The sequence below is a fragment of the Pagrus major genome, chromosome 9 (assembly GCF_040436345.1).
Source record: "Pagrus major chromosome 9, Pma_NU_1.0".
Taxonomy (NCBI): domain Eukaryota; kingdom Metazoa; phylum Chordata; class Actinopteri; order Spariformes; family Sparidae; genus Pagrus; species Pagrus major.
The window spans coordinates 7728180-7747905 of record NC_133223.1 but is presented as its reverse complement, the minus strand read 5'-3'; the positions used below and the strand labels follow the sequence as shown (position 1 = coordinate 7747905).

Genomic DNA, 19726 nt, shown 5'->3' with positions numbered 1-19726 from the left:
CTTGGGACTATAAATTCAGGCAAAGTTAACAGGGCTGTAAAGTCAAGCTACATCTCCCTGACTTCAGTGGTGGATGGCTGTGGCGAGGCCAACGGGGATCAGGGTCGTTTTTTCTCAGCGTCTAGCTCGAGACTTGCTCTAAGGGACACCCAGGTGGTCTGGAGCTCAGGTACTCTGACAGGTTTCATGTCCAAACCATCTTTAGCCCGGTTGGCTCCGGACCTGAATCGCTCCCTTCGGGCCTGTAGGACAGAGAGCAGCTTAAATCATAGCTGTCCTCTGCGTGTGGTGATCATGGAGGGAGCACTGGTACTGATTTAAACATGAAATGTATTCAGAGTTTAACTGTATATGAATGTATTTTATAGAGAGCTGAAGCAGCAGAGGGAGCTGCTGTGTATACACACTACATTTCTCTCTGCAGCGGAGGATTTATTTGTTTTAAAAGCCCCCCATAAAACCTGAAGTACTGTGAGAAAAAGTCAGACGCAGTTTATTTGAGAAATGAAGCGTGTCACTGAATAACACTGTGTTACATCCGACCAGAAATTCATAACATACAAAAACCAACAGTGTAAAGCCTCCGGAGACAGCTGGGAGGAGATGGGGAGAGGATGTTTATACATAAACAGTCCAAAATGTCCGTAAGGATTCAAGCGATGGTCAGGATGGCCCGCTCCCTCTTCCTCCTCCTCTTCTTCTTCTCCTTCAGTTGGCCTGTAGCTTCAGCGAAGAACATCACGTCCTCTTTGCCCTCGATCTCCCGCTGGAGGAACTGCAGCGCGCCGCTGTTAAAGCCCATCACGTCCTGAGACACACAGAGAGCAGAAGTGATGAGGAAATGAAGAGGGATGATCATGTTGGTCAGGATGACAACAAACTTTCCTGTGACTAAATCTCTTTTCCAGATGTTACTTACTCTGATTTCGCGCACTTTTGAGAGAGTATTGGTCCGTAGCTCATCTATGACAGACAGCAGCATCTGGTTACTGGAGATCTGACCAAAGTGGATCCTTGAAAGAAAAGACAACAATGTCAGCTCAGCCCAATACTGCATACTGCAAGCACCTGCAGCTTGTGCAGATCTACATTTGCAGTTAGATTTGCTCTTCCAGCTCTGGAAAGGCAACAGACGAACGAGAGATTCAAGTTCCCGGTCCCCGGGGCGTGAACACTGCCCACTGCTCCCTCAGGACGGGACAAAAGCAGAGCACCTGTTCCACCATGATGTACATTGTATGATATGTGGCATAAATAAAGATTCTTCTTCTTCTAATCTTTTACTATCTAAATAGTAATACTAATATTGTTCTAACTAGAAACTAACTAGTATCCTAATTACCCTGAATACTAGTAGCAAGAACTTCTTCTTCTTGTTCTTCTTATAATTATTTAAAGGAAAGGAGGCCTTTTAATACTTCATTCACACGGATTCAGGCAGACAGTAGATGGTAAACCAGATATCATTTTAGTGGAAGAGAGCAGGACAGTGAAGGTAGATGAGAATACTGGCAATGATAGCAGTAGATGGCATTGCTGTCCAAAGATAAAGGATAAGTTTACCCTAAAATTAAAGTTCTGTCATTATCTGCTGACCCCCATGCTAATCGAAAGTCGTCAAAAGTAACAAAAACAAAAAACAAAATGGCGCCCTACAGCTCGTCCGGTATAGTCATGGACACTATAACTACTGGACACAGCCCTCGAGGCGGAGCCCCATTCATTCCGATGAAAGCTGTTTAGTGGTGCATGAAGCCAAATCACACAACATCCGGCCGGGGCTCCTCCGCATAGCTTCCACATTGTGCGGCCCATAGAGTGTGAGCACTGGAGACTTCTGCTGACCGAGCCTGCTAACTTCTGGTTTGGCGCTGGGCTAACTTGAATGGGGATAAAATTATTTAATTGTGCGGCTCCTAGACTTTCCAAATGTTATTGGATCGAATGGCTCAAATTATGACAGTGAAACGAGTCTACCGAAGCCCCCAGATCCCAAATTGATTGTTATTTACACCCTTGATGTGCAGTCGAGCTTGTTCCCCCATTTCAAATTGGGTGTGCCCTAGTGCTTTTAGCTTAGCAGCTACAATGAAGATTTCAGCTTAAAAAGGGTGAAAAATAAAGTCTTTTCAAATCAATCTGGGAGCTGAATGGAGCCATTTTATGTTGTTTTCCCCCCCAGCTACTTCACACGTTTGGGAGAAGGCTGCAACGCACCAAATCTGATCTGGACAACAAGAAGTTAATTATTTTGGTTTTTCAGTTCTTCCACTGTCCATATTGGAAATAAATGAATGACCTTATGTTTTGAAAGGAAATTCAATATTAATTTAAGTTTGCAATAGATTAGGAATGGGGATGTTATGTTCTTCAGTTCTTTGCTATGAAATATTAAAAAAAAAAGATAATTGTGATATTTTTTGATGTGGTTAACACACGCACAGTTAGCTGATAGTGCAGTTGTGTATAAAAAAGTGTATTAAAAAAATAGCTCATCCAGTTTCTGCTCTTTGTTTTCACACACACATGTAGAGAGCACCTACTTGAGAAGGAAGAAGAGGCAGCGGCAGACCAGCTCCACCTCCAGGCCCTCCTTGATGTAGCTGTTGAACAGCCGCAACAGCTCAGGGATGTAAGGGAACGGTAAGACCAGCAGAGAAACCTCCAGCTCACTGGTGATCACAACATAAAGGAGAAGGGAAGGCCACAGACTGTTTATATGCACAGAGCACTGCAGATGATGATTATATTTATGGGTAAGGTCAGAGTAAAACATCTGTGTTGTCACCCTGAGCTCACATCTCACCTCGATCTGACCTTCTTTATGACATCTAAAACGTGGCGGGACGGCTGAGAGAAGGACAGAGACAGACTCAGTTACCTACAGCTGCAAGCAAGCTAATAACAATATGTAGGTCTATTATTGATATCAACGTTCAGCGACTGAAGGCATGTTGTTGTGATTCTTCATCATCGTTCTACTCACTGAAACGTTTCCATAAGCCACAAGGATAGGATTGGGTTTTGGTGGAGGCAGCTGCAAAACAACAACGGCTGTTTGTCACATTTATTAGATTAATCAGAATCCAGACATCATAAAAACTCACAAGCAACATAAAGAACCTGAGAGAGTGTTTTACATCTCACACCCAAAAACAACAGAAATGAATCTGAAGGTTATGTTTTATCTATCTGTGATCTTTGTGGCTGCTGGACCAGTCGGCCCCGCTCAGCATTTTTAAAAGAGGATGTTCGAAGATTTTTATGCTCCACACCAAATTCCAGATTTGTCAAAAAGTGTCACTACTAGATCATGTCTCTACCTCTTTGCCTGCAAGCTCACAAGCATATTTATGCTCCTCCATCTTCCTGGTTTCCTCTTTGTAAAGTTCCAGAGCCTCCATGATTCGCTCTGCCTGCAAAGAAATCACACGACAGCGAGGACGTCAACAAAGACAATAAAAACTTGCTCATTCCGATGTATTTCAATCTCAGTGACATCAACTACAGCGTTAGACTTTAGCTACAACCTTAAAATATCGAAAGTCGCATCCAGTTGGTGCTCCAAGAGAGATCCAATAATAAAAATAAATCTAATAAGAATGAGAAAGATATTTATGCTACAAGAGGTGAGGTCAACTCACAGCCTTGACTGTCTCTACGGTCTTCTTGGCGGCTGGTGCTGCCTCTCCTTCAGTCTCTCCAGGTACCTGTGGAAACAAGAGTTAATGCATCACTTACATCCATCAAATACATCAGCAGGATCGATTTGCTTTAACGGGAAGCCCAGCTGGAGATTTAGTGGAGATATCATTTGTTAGTTAACTGGACAGGTGATTCCATTCAAACTGTGATTTAAGTGACCCTAAAAAAACAGCAATGAGATGCCTAAACATCAAACATCACGTCTTTTTGTTTTCAAGTGTCTGGTGAAAAGTAGAAAGATGTTGATGATGACAGGAAGTTGAAAAGTGCGCACTCACCACAGGTGCGTCTCCTTTGGCCAGGCTCTCCTCAAACTCTGCTTCTCGCTCCTGTCAAGATGAAAACAGGCTCATTTAATAAATACAAAGAAACTGTGTGTTGTGAAATCATCGGTGTTTACCCTGTGCGCCACCTCACCATCTCCCGTTCCTCCTCCAGGATGATGGGCTCCCTGGTCCTCTCCCACAGGCGCAGAGATTTGTCATGAGATGACGACACAATGTGGTCACCATTTGGGCTGATGGTCAGACACCAGACCTCCCGATGATGGCCCTGTGAGGCAGAGAGAAGAGCCAAATGTCAGCATGGAAGGGTTTAGTCGTCCTAGTGATGAAGAATAACACATTTCTGTTGTGTAAATGGCATTACATCCTTACTATTAACCATCTTTCAAATGCAAATAGTCATTCAGCACCACCTACTAGCAACTGCACTACAAGTGATCACCCACAAATCAGCAACTGCATCATATCTAGTTTCTGTTTGACAAATCTGGTTTACAGCTGACAAATGAGGTGTGGTCCTCGGGCTAAGCCACTCGACCCCAAATATTGAGAGTACGGAGAAACGTGTCACCTCCAGCGTCTGGATGTGCTCAAACTTGTCAGCGTCCCACTGTTTAATCTTCTTGTCCTTCCCTGCTGTGAAGAACAGATGAGTCTTCGGGACAAACTGGAGGAACATGACGCTGTAGAGAGCAAACAGAGAGAGGGTAGAAAGAGAAAGTCAGCCAAGAGAAAAGATCAAATACAGAATAAATTGAAAGCTAGAAAGTAGGGAAGAATGACAAAAAGACAAAAAGAAAAGGCTCAGAAGAAACAAAGAATGAGGTTGAAAGAAAACTGAATGAACACAGAGAGGCTGAAAAAAAAAAAAAAGCAGAACAAGAAAAAACACCAAGGACAAAGTGAGATGATCCATGAGAAAACAGATGAGTGGAGAGATGAAAGAGCAGCTGGTGTGAAGTCACCGGGCAGTGTGAGTTAACAGGACATGGATCAGAGTCCCTGAACACAACACATGAAGTCAGAGCTGGAACTGGAATTCGACAGCCTAGAAGTGATTTCACCACCACATATTAGATATACAGTGTTTTTGTTCCAGTTAACACACGGACTGTTTGGTTTGGGTCTGTGTCGCTGGGTGTTACCTGTCGTCATGAGCAAACATGGAGCGGTGACAGTCGCCGAAATCCAAACCCCAGATCTTCACGTTCCTGTCAGCGGAGCCAGTGGCGATGAGCGTGCTATCCTGGTTCACACAAACACAAGATCAGAGACTGTGAGGCAGGACTGTGGGTCAACGTGACCTTATTTCAGACAAAGTCGGTTAGGCTTGGCTAGTATTGGGGTATTGTGGTGTATCTGGGTATTTAGAGATATCAACGCTCCTTTTTCAATTAAACTGATACAGATCTGCAGTGTTGAGGTAATGCAGTGCACAACACATGCCACCAGAGTCCAGTCTTTAATGGTGGAACCAAGGAACTTAAAAAAGAAGGAGGGGTCATTGCGTCACTGAATCTCGCTTTGGGGTCAGACTGTGGTGCCAGCTGTATTGAAGTCAATGGGAAACACACTAAACACCAACATATCTACATCGTATGACTTCTGATGAAGAAATGCCTCCAGAAAATGAAAGAACACACTTCAGAGAGGAGGTTAACACCTGTTTTTTTTTTTTTTCAACACCTTGTTCCTTTCCTCAGATTTGTGTAGGAAAGGCTGCTGTTCATGGCTCTGTCATCTCCCACTGACTTCAACACAGTCTGTCACTAAAGCAAGATTCAGTGACATAATGACCCTTCCTTCTTTTTCAGGTTCCTTGGGTAGAACAGGTAGCTAAGCTGAGAAAGATGGCCACTACGAGCAGCGGAGATAACATTGCAGGACTAGTTTAAAAAAATGCCTCTGTCCCTGTGCAGCTGACACAGACAAAGCTGCGTTCATGTTTACTGTCATCAGGTCCTCCACAAGGACCTAGATAGGAGAAGGGTGCTTATTTCCCCCAAGTCTTGTCTAAGTAGGCTAAGTGCATATCAGAAACACATTATTTTACACTAGATAATGCCACACATGCCAGCTCAGCTTTTTTTACACAAATACCGTCATATTACTTTATACCCCAGTGAGACATCAACAACATCAAAAAGCATCTTATTCAACACCAAGACGCATTTAACATTCAAAACACCTTCAGTCCCGCTGGGATGTGACCGTCATGAACTGAACCTGACCCAGCTGCTGATAAAACACTACGATACATTCTGTTTACAGTAAGGTTCTAATGAAAGAGACATTTTCTGAGTTTTTAACTGTATTCATCATCTTGCAAAATAAACCATATCAACACCTTATTATTGAGGCCTAAAGCAGCTGACTTTGCAGCTTGAGAGTACTCACATGTGAGATGTCCAGACAGAGTACAGGCAGCTTGTGTCCATACAGAGACAAGAAGAACTGGAGCAGAGGAAGAAGGAGGAAGGTTATGATGTCAACAGAATCTATGAATCTATAAATGAAGCAATGGCTTATGTAAAGCCATTGTAATTGTATTGAATAAAGGCAGTTCTACTTTTTGTGTATTGTTATGTACAATATGTATTCATGTACCTTTAGTGTGTCGGTGTAGAAGATCTTGACTGTGCAGTCTAACAAAGACACAGCCACCAATCTGTGGTCAGGGGAGAACTTCACACACAAAACATCTTCCTCCAACTGCAGAGTGCGTGTGTGCTTCACCGTCAGCCTCCTGTAACACACACACACACACACACACACACACACACACACACACACACACACACAATCAATCCGTCATTGGAACACAATATTAAATATGACTCATATCAAGTCCTGTTACTGAGCATTTTTTTGCAAAAAAAAAAAAAAATTCAGAAGTGGAAATTGTTAGACTCAGTCAATATTAACATCAATGATAAAGTCCAGTTTATATTTAGTGCAGATAATATGTACTACTGTTGCAAATGTTACCTGTGTGAGTAAAAAGCTGACCAAATACAGTCAAAATCATCTATAATTACAATTATAAGTCGTTTGACAAGACTTTAGTGCATCTAAAAAAACCATCATGTTGTGACTATTCTAACAAATGTTACAATTACAATATGATCCAGATCATTTTTTCATCACAATCCTTCATTTTCACTGAAAAAACTATAAAACCCAAAGGATGTGGTATTTGTTAGAGTCTGTACCAAACATGTTTTCTTACACATGGAGAACAACACTTGTTGGCCAGGGCATCTCTGCAGCACTATAGTACTTTGTGTTTTATAACTATAATGCTTATAATGCTGTTTTGTCATATACTTTTTATCTTCATCAAAAAATTGCAGCTTCTTCAAATTGAATTTGGAAATATTGTGATTTCGATGCTATTTAATTGTGCAGTCGAATATAAAAACAAACTCTAACAAAGGTTTTGTCCCAGAATATATAGAAAGGTTTCTGTTACAGTCGAGTACTTAAACTAGATGCAGGGAAATATGAGGAAATCCTAAATGCACCATACTGATACTTGAACAATGACCAAGGTGGTGACTTACTTCTGTCCAGTCCCTTCGTCCTTTATCAGCTCAAAGTCCCAGAACTTCACTGTCTTATCTGCACTTCCTGTCACAATCCCCCTCTACAGGAATGACACACAGGCAACAAATGAAAAAGCGAGAGAAGCCAGCTGTTTTTGAAATCTGATGATGACATGGTAAGAAATAGTAAGAAAAGACGGGTGTGACTGCAGACAGACAGGCAGATGGCCATGTTTACCTGGTCTGGGGCGAGGCACAGAGACCACAGGGCTCCATCATGGGCGTCCACAGTCTCCAGGAGGCTTCCTGAGGCCAACTCAAAGATCTGCAGCTTCCCACTCTGACAGAAACAACAAACGCAAAACATTAACAACAGAAGATTTTTCTACTCAGGTCTAACTGTCTGTAGCCTCACCAGCAACCCTGTCCTGTCACACTCCTTTGAAACTTTAAATTGAAACAACAAACTGGCTGCTACACAGCAGCAAATTTATAAAAAGATGAAAATTACACAGAATAATTTACCAGCTATTGAAACTTTTTCTACAAGGAAAATAATAGTTTGGCTTCAGATGCTCCTGAGTTGGGTTGTATCTAAAATACCTTCGTTCCCAGAATGATCTGTCTGTCTCCAGGCACAAAGAGGGAGCAGAGGGCGTAATCACAGGCCATGGTGCGAATCACCTGCAGAGTCGACCTGTAACATGGGGGGGGGGGACATCCTGTTAGACCACCACTCAGTCACACTTCAAAGACATCTCCAAGACAAGCTGGGACTGAGACAGTTTCACCTGTTCCAAACTTTGACGGTGTCCCCAGAGGCGGAGAGGATGGCCAGGTTGTCTGAGCTGAAGGCCAGCGTGCGCACATCGGTGCGGTGGCCTCCGAGTGTGAGGCGAGCCGTCTTATTGGCTGCGGGGGTCTTGTCTGAAGTCTTCAGGCTGTAGGTCTCAATGGTGTTGTTCTGCAGCAGCAGTGCCACCTTCAGCTCACCGCCTGCACAGGACAGGCACTCCACCCATCTGAGAGAGGATGGAGGAGAGGTGTGTACGAGGTTAGGAAATAAAGATTAGGTCAGTGGCTTTCATCATTGTCTGTAAGTTTAGTCTAAATGAATGACTGTGCTTTGGAGTGCCAGGTTTTGTTTTTTTCTTTAAAACCAGCTCCCTTCTGTAACCTCGGAGCTCCTGTCATGTTTGGCTCCACACTGACCTGATCTTGGCGGAGGCCTTGATGTTTGTCAGTCTGATGATCTCGTCCTTCAGCATCCTCTCCACCACCGGCTCTGCTGCCTCCTCGTCTGCATCTTCCTGAGCTCTACAGCAGGGGGCAGACATACAACAAGCTTCAGCTTACTGACCTCAAAACCCCACAAGTGAGGAACTACTACATTCACAGTTCAGCAGCATCAGAAACTGTAGAAGTGCTTGCAAAGGTAGGGGAAGTGATTAAAATAGCAGTATAAGGAGTAGCAGTCGTAGCAGCAGGTGTGAAGTAATGTAAAAAAAAACGGAACCTGCTAAACTGAGCAGATGAAGACATGGAAGTAGGAAGAAGACACAGTTATACAAGAGGTAGCAGAAGGTTATACACCGCACATTGTTATCAGGAGTAATATTAGCTGTAGCAGTGGTACCTAAACAGAAATAATGGTGTTTCCTTAACTTACTTGGCTGCCTTCTTTTTGGCTTTCTTCAGCTTCTTTGTCATTTTCTTCTGCACCTCCTCTTCTGACAGCACAGTGAAGAGCTCCAGGACCGAATCATTGCCCTGATGGAGAGGGAAGAGATATGTACAGAGATATTAACTGCCTATAAAATATCATATATTTAGAGGTGTATCAGTACATTTATTCATCCCAAACCATCACGTTTTGGATGTCATGGTTCAAGTGCATGCAGTCATAGGAAGAATTTGTGTGACTGTAATACTGTGGCGAGAGCACGTCAATGTGTGAAAGTACAACCAGAAGCAGCAGAAGCAGAAGAAGGAGAAGAATAAGTAAAAGTAAAAGAAGAAGTAGAAGTAGAAGAAGAAGAAGAAGATGAAGACAAAGAAGGAGCAGAGATGACAAGAAAAGGAATCGAGGATGTGAAAACTAAGAAATGAGAACGCCTGCTGTGACTGACTCTACTATGGTGAGTTCAAATGAGACACCGGAGCTAGAGGACCCTCCTGCTTCTTTCAAATCAGACGTGTGGGAAATGTTCAGACAGTGAGCGGTGCATCGTTAGAAGACAGTGTGTCGGCGTTGTTCGACAGAGTGGAAACACGTCCAACATGCTAATTAAATGGCATCACCCAGATGTGTCAATCACCGGAGCGAGTCCAACAACTCTCCGTGCTGTTTTAAAGCAGCCTCTAGATGTGAAGGCAGACAGGGCCGGAGACATACCCAAGCAATCAGCATTTACATCATGTTTACATTTGTTTTTTATCAGCCCTGCATAAACATAGGACCTATGTGAGAGTGTATGTTCGCTGTTTAATGCTTAGTGCACTACTGGCTGTACAAACTATCTGAAGGGGCACTAAATGTCACAAGGTGGAAAACATTAACTCACATGATGAATGAAAAGATGAAATGAAATGAAAAGAAACCTAGCATTGTGAATTGTTGTTGCCTTCGTCCATCATATCAAACTGAACTCAAAATTAAGGTATGTAGTGAGCCGTGACTTCTGTGTATCGTTACATCCCATCAATAGTGCACTGATTGCATATAAAACTACAAAAAAACAATGGAAAAGTCTGTCTGTGATTCCAGCTTTAGGATCTGGATACATCAGGCCAACTTCATGTAACTAACAGAGACAATAACCAACAGCTGCCTCACACTGGTTCATGTAAATAGAAAACAACAAAAACTACATCTGACAGCCAGCCGAACGCGGCCAAGCACATTCATCTTGCCTCTCCTTGCATGACAGGAAATAACTTGTCAATAAACAGCGTTCCTAATCCAAAAAACATCAAGGAAAGACAAACAAAACCAAAAAAGAGACAAACAACCTTCACGCCACTGTGGATCGTATTAAACCGTCTCTAATTGATAGGTTGTCAGGGAGTGGTTTCATGCTTGTGGAAAGAGAAAATGCCACAATTAAGTGGAAACCACAGTAAATGAGCAAAGTCACTATTATACCAGGCTGAAGAGCCACAAGACTGCCCTTAACACTGAATCAAGAGCCCTTTTCACACAGAGACTCCGCATTATCGCTGCAGCGAAGGCTCGTCTTCACCACCTGATTTTGTTCACACTGAACCAAGCAGGGGAACCAAAAGAGACGTGAGGGTACACATCATGACGTTGAGATCTGTGTGGTTTTTTTCAACGCGTTTCTCCGGTGTCCACCTGTTAATCTAAACATATACCCACTGACTGTTTATAATCATATGGATGGAGTTATAATGTGTTGTGATTGAGATCCTGACCCACCATGCATCCTGGAAAGTGACAAAGTTACGTTTACGTTTAAAGATTAAATAACTACATAATCACCATCAGTAAACAGCAGACTGTCTGACTCTCACTCGCGGGGAGGGATGCTGTTTTCTGGGGGTTGCCAGAGACAGTAACTACAACAACACAATAGTGTTTTTTGCTCTGAATTACATCACATAATCACGCCATTCAACTGTGGGAGCCGCCTGGCTCTGCTGCCGGGGACAGATGCTGTTTTTCAGACAGAAATGTGACTAAGAGTCGGTTGGACAGACAGGATGTGGACGCTTTTCCACGTATGGATGTGGTATTTTTTTCCTCTTATAAGTTGCCAAAGACACTACCAGTTACCAGATTACTGTTGTTTGGTCCTGTAATGTTGCTTTGTGGGTTGAAGTGTGGGACATTTCTCTTTTATTTGATGAGTGAAGGATCTGTTTAGCTGTCAGACTGTGAACACCCTCAGACTGACACATTCCATTCATTTTCACACAGATGCAGGCTCGCCTCTGCTGCGGCTCTGATACTACCTCCAGAGGCGGATCAGAGCTGCAGCAAATCTGTCCCCCCTTGCCACATCTGTAACTTTGACACAGACAGCGGAGTATCGGCGCATGATTCCCGTGTGAATGGAGCTACTGTGCTAAATCAGCCACACAGCCACTGATGAGGGCCTCCTTGATTTAAAAGTGCTGGGAAAACCCCAAAATCTAATGAGGACTAATGGAAGTCCTCAACCGGCCCTACTCCTCCTATCTCGTCCTCCTGAGATTTCAAAATGATTCTAAAAACAGTGAAAGAGAATTATCTGTGCTTTATTGTGTCACTGATGTATTTTCCATATCCACCATGAGGCATGTTTATAAACTAAAAATATTCAGTATATCTCAGTATGTTGATATTATTTATGTTGTGACAATCTGAAATCCTCTGTGTCCCAGATATTTTTTAAGCTGTCAGAGAACCAGAACACTCTTGGATACTCACATGGCAGGCGATGACTCTGGCCTTGGTGTCTGCTGTCAGGGAGACGACTCTGTCTCGGGCCTCTCTCAGGATAGAGCCAGCTTTCTGACAACTCAAAATCCGCTGAGAGAGAAAGAAAGAGAGAGCGAGGACAAAGTTTACACCAAGTACACAAAGAAGAGATTTATTTGAGCATAAGATGGAGCGCTGCTGTCGGTAGAGCTGAAAAATACTTTCTGAAGCACAACAGCCTCACCATTAAAACATAATTCATCAGTGAGAAGTGTAAATGTGAAGAGGCACTTAATAAATTACATTTAAACAGACGCTGTTAAAACCTGTTCTGAAAGACTAATGGTACCGTTATCCTGCTCCTGTTGTCTGAATGTTAAGAAGCCTCTGGTCAGAGGACATATATTAATGTATGTCATTTATACTGCCTGGCCAAGAAAAGTCACCACCTGGATTCAACAGAGCAAATAGGTAAGAGCCTTCCATTGGATAATTACTGCAGTGATTAATATGTTTCAGCTGGCAACAAGTTATTTAACTCTAACTGATGCAGTGAGCAGCTTCTCATTTCTTAAACAACCATGTCTGAAGACATCCTGTGGTCGTGGAAAAGATGTTACTCTGGTTCAGAAGAGTCAAACTATTGGCCTGCATCAAGCAAAGAAAACAACTAAGAAGGTGCTAAAACTACTGAAATTAAGAACTAGAAGGATAGTGGTGAACCATCATCTTCGAGGAAGAAATGTGGTCGAAAAAAATGTCCACACGCACAATGTGAAGAGAACTCTGGGGGCAGTGTTATGATCCGGGGTTGATTCAGTTGGTCAGGTCTAGGTTCAGCAACATTATGTGCCCAAAAAATGAGGTCAGCTGACGACCTGAATATACTGAATGACCAGGTTTTACCATCAATGGACTTTTTCTTCCCTGATGGCACGGGGATATTCCAAGATGTCAATGCCACGATTCATCGGACTCAAAGTGTGAAAGAGTGGTTCAGGGAGCATGAGACATCATTTTCACACATGGATTGGCCACCACAGAGTCCAGACCTGAACCCCATTGAGAATCGTTGGGATGTGACTTCACGCAATGACTCTCTCATCATCAATACAAGATCTTGGCAAAAAATGAATGCAGCTCCGGATGGACATAAATGTTGTGCCACGGTGAATGTGTGTCGTAATCAAGGCAAAAGGCGGTCCAACCTCAGAGTGTGTGACTTGTTTTTTGGCCGGGCAGTGTATGTGTGTCAGGTTTTCATTTAGTGGCCTCAAATGACCCAGAGATGAAGTCTTTACACCTCCATTACTATATAAGGACCAAAACTGCGTATATAAAAATTAACTCTTCATCACAGTTTTTATTCTGAAGAATATAAATATAAATGACGACTCTTGTCGTACCTCCTCAAGACTTTCATCCACCCCTTCCTCATTGTCTTCATCATCGTCATCATCCAGCAGAGTTTTCCCCTTCTTCACTTTGGGCTCACCCTCAGCTTTCTCCTGAGCAGGAAGTAAACAGACAGACAGTCAGACAGACAGACAGACATAGACAGAGCCTTTACAGCACATTGTGAGGGAACATCAGTTTTTCTTTGTCTGGGCTAAACGAGCAGTAGCTGCTTTAAAAGGTCCAGTGTGTAGGATTTAGTGGCATCTGGCAGTGAGGTTGCAAAATTGCAGAAAGCTGACCACCCTCCACTACACTGCCTGCTAAAAACCTGAAAGGCTCTCTCTACAGCCAGTGTTTGGTTTGTCCATTTGGGGCTACTGTAGAAACATGGCGGTGCAACATGGTGGAGACGATCCACCTCTCTGTTGATATAAGACTTCAGTCTGAGGTAACAAAAACACAAAAGTTCTTAGTTTTACTAATGAAAACGTAATTATTATATTACATCTCTGCCAATAGATCCTCCTAAATCCCCCTCCATCCTACACACTGGACCTTTAATGTTTTATTCTCTTTTGCGACACTGAACCGATGTACAAAACACAGAGTCAAAGAAAACTATAGTTATTTACTGATAGTTGAATCTCCCAGTACAAAAGGTTTAAATGTTTTTAATGCCATAAAAGACAAAACAGGAATTATGTGTATTTCCATCAACTGGTTTGGAAAAACTAAAACAGGCTACATAAAAAGGACTTTTGTCATCTGCGGCTGCACATGAATTCAAACACATCCTGGTACACCTTTTTACTGCTAGATAAAAAAAAGGAAATCTCACACAACAGCAGTCTGTCTGACATAACACAATGTAGTCTGATTTAAGGGTTCTTGGTTGACTTGATTGTTTATTCTGTGACATATCTCAGTTTTACTTTGTGAATATTTATGGTCCCCAAAATAATGTGACACATTTCATTTGACTTGTATTGCATATCCATTCACATGCATATATGCACAGATATCCCAATATCCCTCACTCTTTTTGAGTAGTGTATGTTGATTTATTTAAAAATATATATACAGTCATTATTATCTTTGGTGAGTCACTGTTGTGGTGCTAAATATGATGAACTTATTTATCAGCTTTCCTATAATGACATTTCATTTTGCGCACAAGACTATATTATGCTCACTCAAACTTCAGCTCCTAGCAATTCAAACCTTTCTGTCTCCTTCATTCTCTTTTGGTAAGGTTTACAGGTGGGACTTAGCCATGGTGGCCATCAGAGCTCAAGCTAACTTCCCAGTTCTTCTCAGTATCAGGTGGTTACGGTGAGCAGAGCAGCTGGCATGTATTGAGAACAAAGTGTCCAGCTGTGTTCTTCCTCACCTCCTGCAGGTAGTTGATGTCCCACGCTCGGAGTTCACTGTCTGCTGATCCTGTTAACAGCCTGTTTTCCTGGTTCAGCAGCACCATGCCCCACACCTAACACACACACACACACACACACACACACACACACACACACACACACACACACACACAGAAAAATAAACTCAGTTGATTCATCTCATTCATCCAGGTAAGACAAGGTGAAAAAAATATAAACACTCCAATGGACTCTTTTTTGTAACCCTTTTAACAACAGTCCAAGGGTTAGCCCACATTAAATTGCTGTCGTCCAACAAATAGCTTCCCTTTTTCATAACAAACTTAAACCAGTCAATATGCATGGAAATATATCATGCTAAAAATGTCACATAAAATCTGCACATGTGGACCGTTACAAGCTCTTAGCTTATTTTTTACAAGGTCCTGCTGACAACAAACAGAGAGATGTTACAGTAGAGTGTAATAGAGAATATTGTGATCCACAGTGATCTAATCATCAGCCTCTATTAGGTTAAATGAATCAATCCTGTCTCGCTGGCGTAATGTCAACAGCAGTAATAAAATCAAATGATCTTTTCAGGCAGAACTCAAGAGACTGAAACTAAATTAGCTCTGCTTTATAAAAAAAGCAGGACTGAAAAGTGAGACCTGCTCTTTGTTCTCTGACAACACCAGTTATGTTTACATGTGTTTAGTAACCAATCCAGTACCAGCTGTTCATTCTCACTCAGCTAGTCTGGCTCTAGTGCTGTGTACTTTGAGTTACTCTTCCTCCGTCAGGACGACACTCTGTTTGTGTGAATGACTGCAGAGTCAGAAGTCCCTCACCTCGCTGCGATGGCCCACCATGGTCTTGAAGCAGTGCTGTGTGTCCAGGTCCCACCACTTCACAAAACTGTCCTTGGAGCTGTACAGAGGCAGAGCACACACACACAGACACACACATATATACACACACTGTGTTAATAGCAGTGCAGATCTTGTTCCGAACAGTGTAAAGCCTATGAGGATGTTATTAATGGTATTAAATATAATGTTTTAAAAAGGTTATTAGCTTAAAAAAAACAATTCAAACATTATTTTTAATATCACATTACATTTAGGATCATATCATTTGAAACACAGTAGCACTAATGAATCCATATGCAGGTCAGAAGGCTGTCTGGTTGCATCAAAGACAGTGTGAAGTCATGTAGTGTAGCTTAAATCTGCATACATGTTGTATTTACTGTACGTACTGTTCACATTTCTGTTCAGTTTGGTTTTTAACAAACATGCTTGACCTCTGTCAGCACTGAAGATGGAATCAACGTTTAGGTAGGACGTTTAATAAACTATCAGTATCGCCTGAACTTGGCTCCATTCGTGGCCCATGGTGGTGTACTCTCCACCAGTCATGCATGGACATACACTGCTTGGCCAAAAACAAGGGAAAAAGACTTCAATTTGCTAGGGAGCATAAAGATTGGACTCTGGAGCAATGGAAAAAGGTCATGTGGTCTGATGAGTCCAGATTTACCCCAAGAAGAGAGGCGGGTAAAGTGATGCACCCATCATGCCTACTGCCTACCATACAAGCCTGTGGGGGCAGTGTTATGATCTGGGGTTGATTCAGTTGGTCAGGGCTAGGTTCAGCAACATTATGTGAAAAAAAAAAAATATACTGAATGACCAGGTTTTTCCATCAATGGATTTTTTCTTCCCTGATGGCACGGGCATGTTCCAAGATGACAGTGCCATGATTCATCGGGCTCAAAGTGTGAAAGAGTGGTTCAGGGAGCATGAGACATCATTTTCACACATGGATTGGCCACCACAGAGTCCAGACCTGAACCCCATTGAGAATCATTGGGATGTGACTTTATGCAGCGGCCCGACTCTCCATTAATACAAGATCTAGGGGAAAAATTAATGCAAATCTGGATGGAAATAAATGTTGTGACATTGCATACGCTTATCACAACAATGCCACGACGAATGTGTGCTGTAATCAAAGCTAAAGACGGTCCAACGAAATATTAGAGTGTGTGACTTGTTTTTTGGCCAGCCAGCGTATATCAGTGTTTTTCACAGACTCAATCTCATCTGGAATTACTGACTTCGCGAGAAAATAATACCTCAAAAAATAAAAATTGCTCTTACCTAGATGTATTTATAGTTATTTCAGTTCAGGTCTTTATTTATTTAGTTACTTCTGTGTCAAATTTTTAAATTGGTTATCACTATTTTCCTGCTCCAGGCTGCTGTTATTAAAAAACAACTATCTTTCAACCTCTAGTCCTTAATGATCCTCAATAAAATACATAGTCAGTAATTGACATTATTGTAATAATGTGTTTTTAGAATCTACATGTTATCAATAAACTGGTGAATCAGTGAAGGCAGCAGGTAAAAGGTGTCTTACCTTGTGACCAGGAGGTTCTTGTCTTTGAGGAACAAGGCCTGTGTGATGACGTCTTTATGGCCTCTCAGCCTGTACAACCCACACTCATTGATGATGTCCCACACGATCACATCTGTGTCCTGAAGGGAGGAGGAAAATGTAATAACATGTGTAACAGATGCTGTAACAAATAGGCAACAAACCAGTGGACCTGAATGCAGACTGGAATTTTACTGATTTGATCAAGTCAGGACACAAAAAAAGGATTTCCTAAACCCACTTTATCTTCTACTGATTGTAACACTTAACACTCCATCCCTGTGTACAATTTTGAAACACTGTGAAAATCACCTTAACAAAAATCATTAAAACCCTGCCTGACTTACCTTGGAACCAGTGACAAGCCGAGCTCCGAGCCTGTCATAGCGTATGACGCTGACAGCAGACTTATGGCCATTGAAAGAGACGTTGCTCTCTCCATTCAGCAAGCTGAAGATTCTCACAGCACCATCTTCGTAGCCCACAGCGATATGGATGCCATCAGGGGAAGGGCAGAGGAAGGTCACCTCATGTTTCTGTCCCTTCAGGATCAGGACCTGGACAGAAAGACGGTGGCTGGTTGAAATCTAAACACAATCTGAGGTGGAAGACATTTCCTTGACCAGTCCTCCATTGCTGTTATAACTACTTCACAATCTCACCTTCTCTCCCTTTCGGACATCCCAGATGAACACGTGTTCACATGCAGCCACAGCAACGTAGCGCCCCCTCTCTCCCCCTCTGAGGGTCACATATGCGATGTTGGCTTTCTGGCTGCCGATGACTCCAAACACTGCGCTGGCGACATAGCGCAGGTACTGCTTGGTCAACCCCATGACCGGCAGCCTAAAGTGATTTCTGTTTCACAAAAACACATAAGAGACTTTGATTGATCACATACAAGTGGAATAAAAAAGAAAAACACTGTAGTGACAGTAAAAAACTTCACGTCCAAGGTATACTGGAGCACATGGATTCAGACCACAAAGTTTTATTAGGAAAAACACTGTAATATTCCTAAACTACTCCCATGGGATCTATAGTGTGTCTGAGGCAATTTATACAAAGTTACTTTATCCTACTTGGTCAGTGTTTCTTCTCCCCTTAATGTCAACAGGACAGCATTTGTGTCCTTACGCAACATAGTCTGAATTAAATAACATGATGTTCATTATCTAAGGCCAGGCAAGTCAAGTTCCTAAACACCAAACTGGGAAAAAGATTTATATATGGGCCTTGCTTTTCTGCATTGTCAGGGGCATTATCATATTAAAACAGGGACCTGAAGTACACAAATGAATGCACATACCACTAAGTGTATCTGATTATTACAGAAACAAAACAATGATCTTTTATTTATGATATTTTTGCGAATATATTGTAAAACTATTGTAGTTACAAAGCATTTATCTGCGCATTGCCACTAATATTTCTATTCTGATGAATAATGTATGTTATCCCGTGATTTACATTATAATGTAATAAAACACCTCACAACATACAAGCATGAGGCACTAAAAATTACACTGATGACTGACCTCCTTATGCTATATGCCATTATTAGTGTAATCATAATGCATACCTTAAAACGGTGTATAATGTGTCTCTGATGGTCCAGAGAGAGTCTGATTGTGTCGTTATATTTTCTCCCGCGGTGATGTCACTTTAATGTTACTATATGAGTCCCGGTGGTGTACTGTCGCTATCGTCTGTTTATCCTGTTTTTAAATATGCGCAGTTAACCTACAACTTTAGTTTTTGTACATTTCTACTGAGGTATAGCACGCTGGTCCGCACAGTCAGTGGAGCGCTTGTTTTGGCACCATATAACCGCCCGCGTGGTCGGGGTTTAGCGCTTCAGCCAAGAGAATTCACTCAACACGCGCCAAGCCCCGTCCGCCTAGCAACCACTGTACCACGAATCGAGTACAACTAACCGTAGCACACCGGTTGTTCATGAACCCACGTGGTGAATTTTCTGGATGAATGTAGCTCCTCAAATCTGATATTATGTTAACTTGTGCCTGTACATGTTTTAAATCAAGTTAACACTTCTGTCTTCAAAGTAAAGTGTGGTATGGTTAGTTAGTTTCTCCTCTTACCTCTGAAAATGCGGCTGCTAGCTAAACTTGTGTTGTGTTTCCTGTGCAGCTGTTTCAGACTCAACCAGTCGATCACAGATCGATACAAATACTAAAAGAAAAACAATGTTGTTGTCACCATGTATCACTAGCTTGTCCGTAAAAGTATAATACACTGTTACAAAAAGGTATTTATGACCAGTAATGGAACACAACTGTGTGTGGTGGGTGACAGCTTGTGTCTGTCTTTTTCTACTCGATGGTTTTTTCTCTGTTGCTTTTGTCTACGCTCACAGAAGATGCACAACACACTTGATAAGAGACTTTATCGAGCTGTCTCGTTATTAGAAAACAAACTCTAAAATAATCCTCTTCTTCTCATTGCAGCCGACCATTTCGTTTATTTTGTCAGTGCTCAGACATGTTTGTTTTACAGTCAGTGGTTTTGCAGTTTAAAACTATGCAGTGACTTCTG

At 42.2% G+C, this 19726-nt stretch overlaps 1 protein-coding gene across 1 annotated transcript; it reads right to left on the bottom strand.

Annotated features, from left to right (window-relative positions):
• Positions 1-470: 470 nt before the first annotated feature.
• On the bottom strand, positions 471-19317 carry wdr3 (WD repeat domain 3). The gene is made up of 27 exons (XM_073474333.1): positions 19273-19317; positions 17833-18028; positions 17518-17727; positions 17153-17271; positions 15577-15655; positions 14746-14841; positions 13364-13465; positions 11967-12068; positions 9204-9304; positions 8747-8851; positions 8326-8556; positions 8138-8231; positions 7773-7874; positions 7553-7635; positions 6597-6735; positions 6387-6443; positions 5135-5235; positions 4561-4672; positions 4123-4257; positions 3984-4034; positions 3645-3710; positions 3324-3416; positions 2987-3037; positions 2807-2850; positions 2544-2672; positions 920-1013; positions 471-808 (listed from the first exon to the last, which is right to left on the bottom strand). Exons 2-27 carry the CDS (start codon positions 18004-18006, stop codon positions 653-655), a joined length of 2826 nt encoding a protein of 941 aa, XP_073330434.1. The 5' UTR covers positions 18007-18028; positions 19273-19317; the 3' UTR covers positions 471-652.
• Positions 19318-19726: the final 409 nt, after the last annotated feature.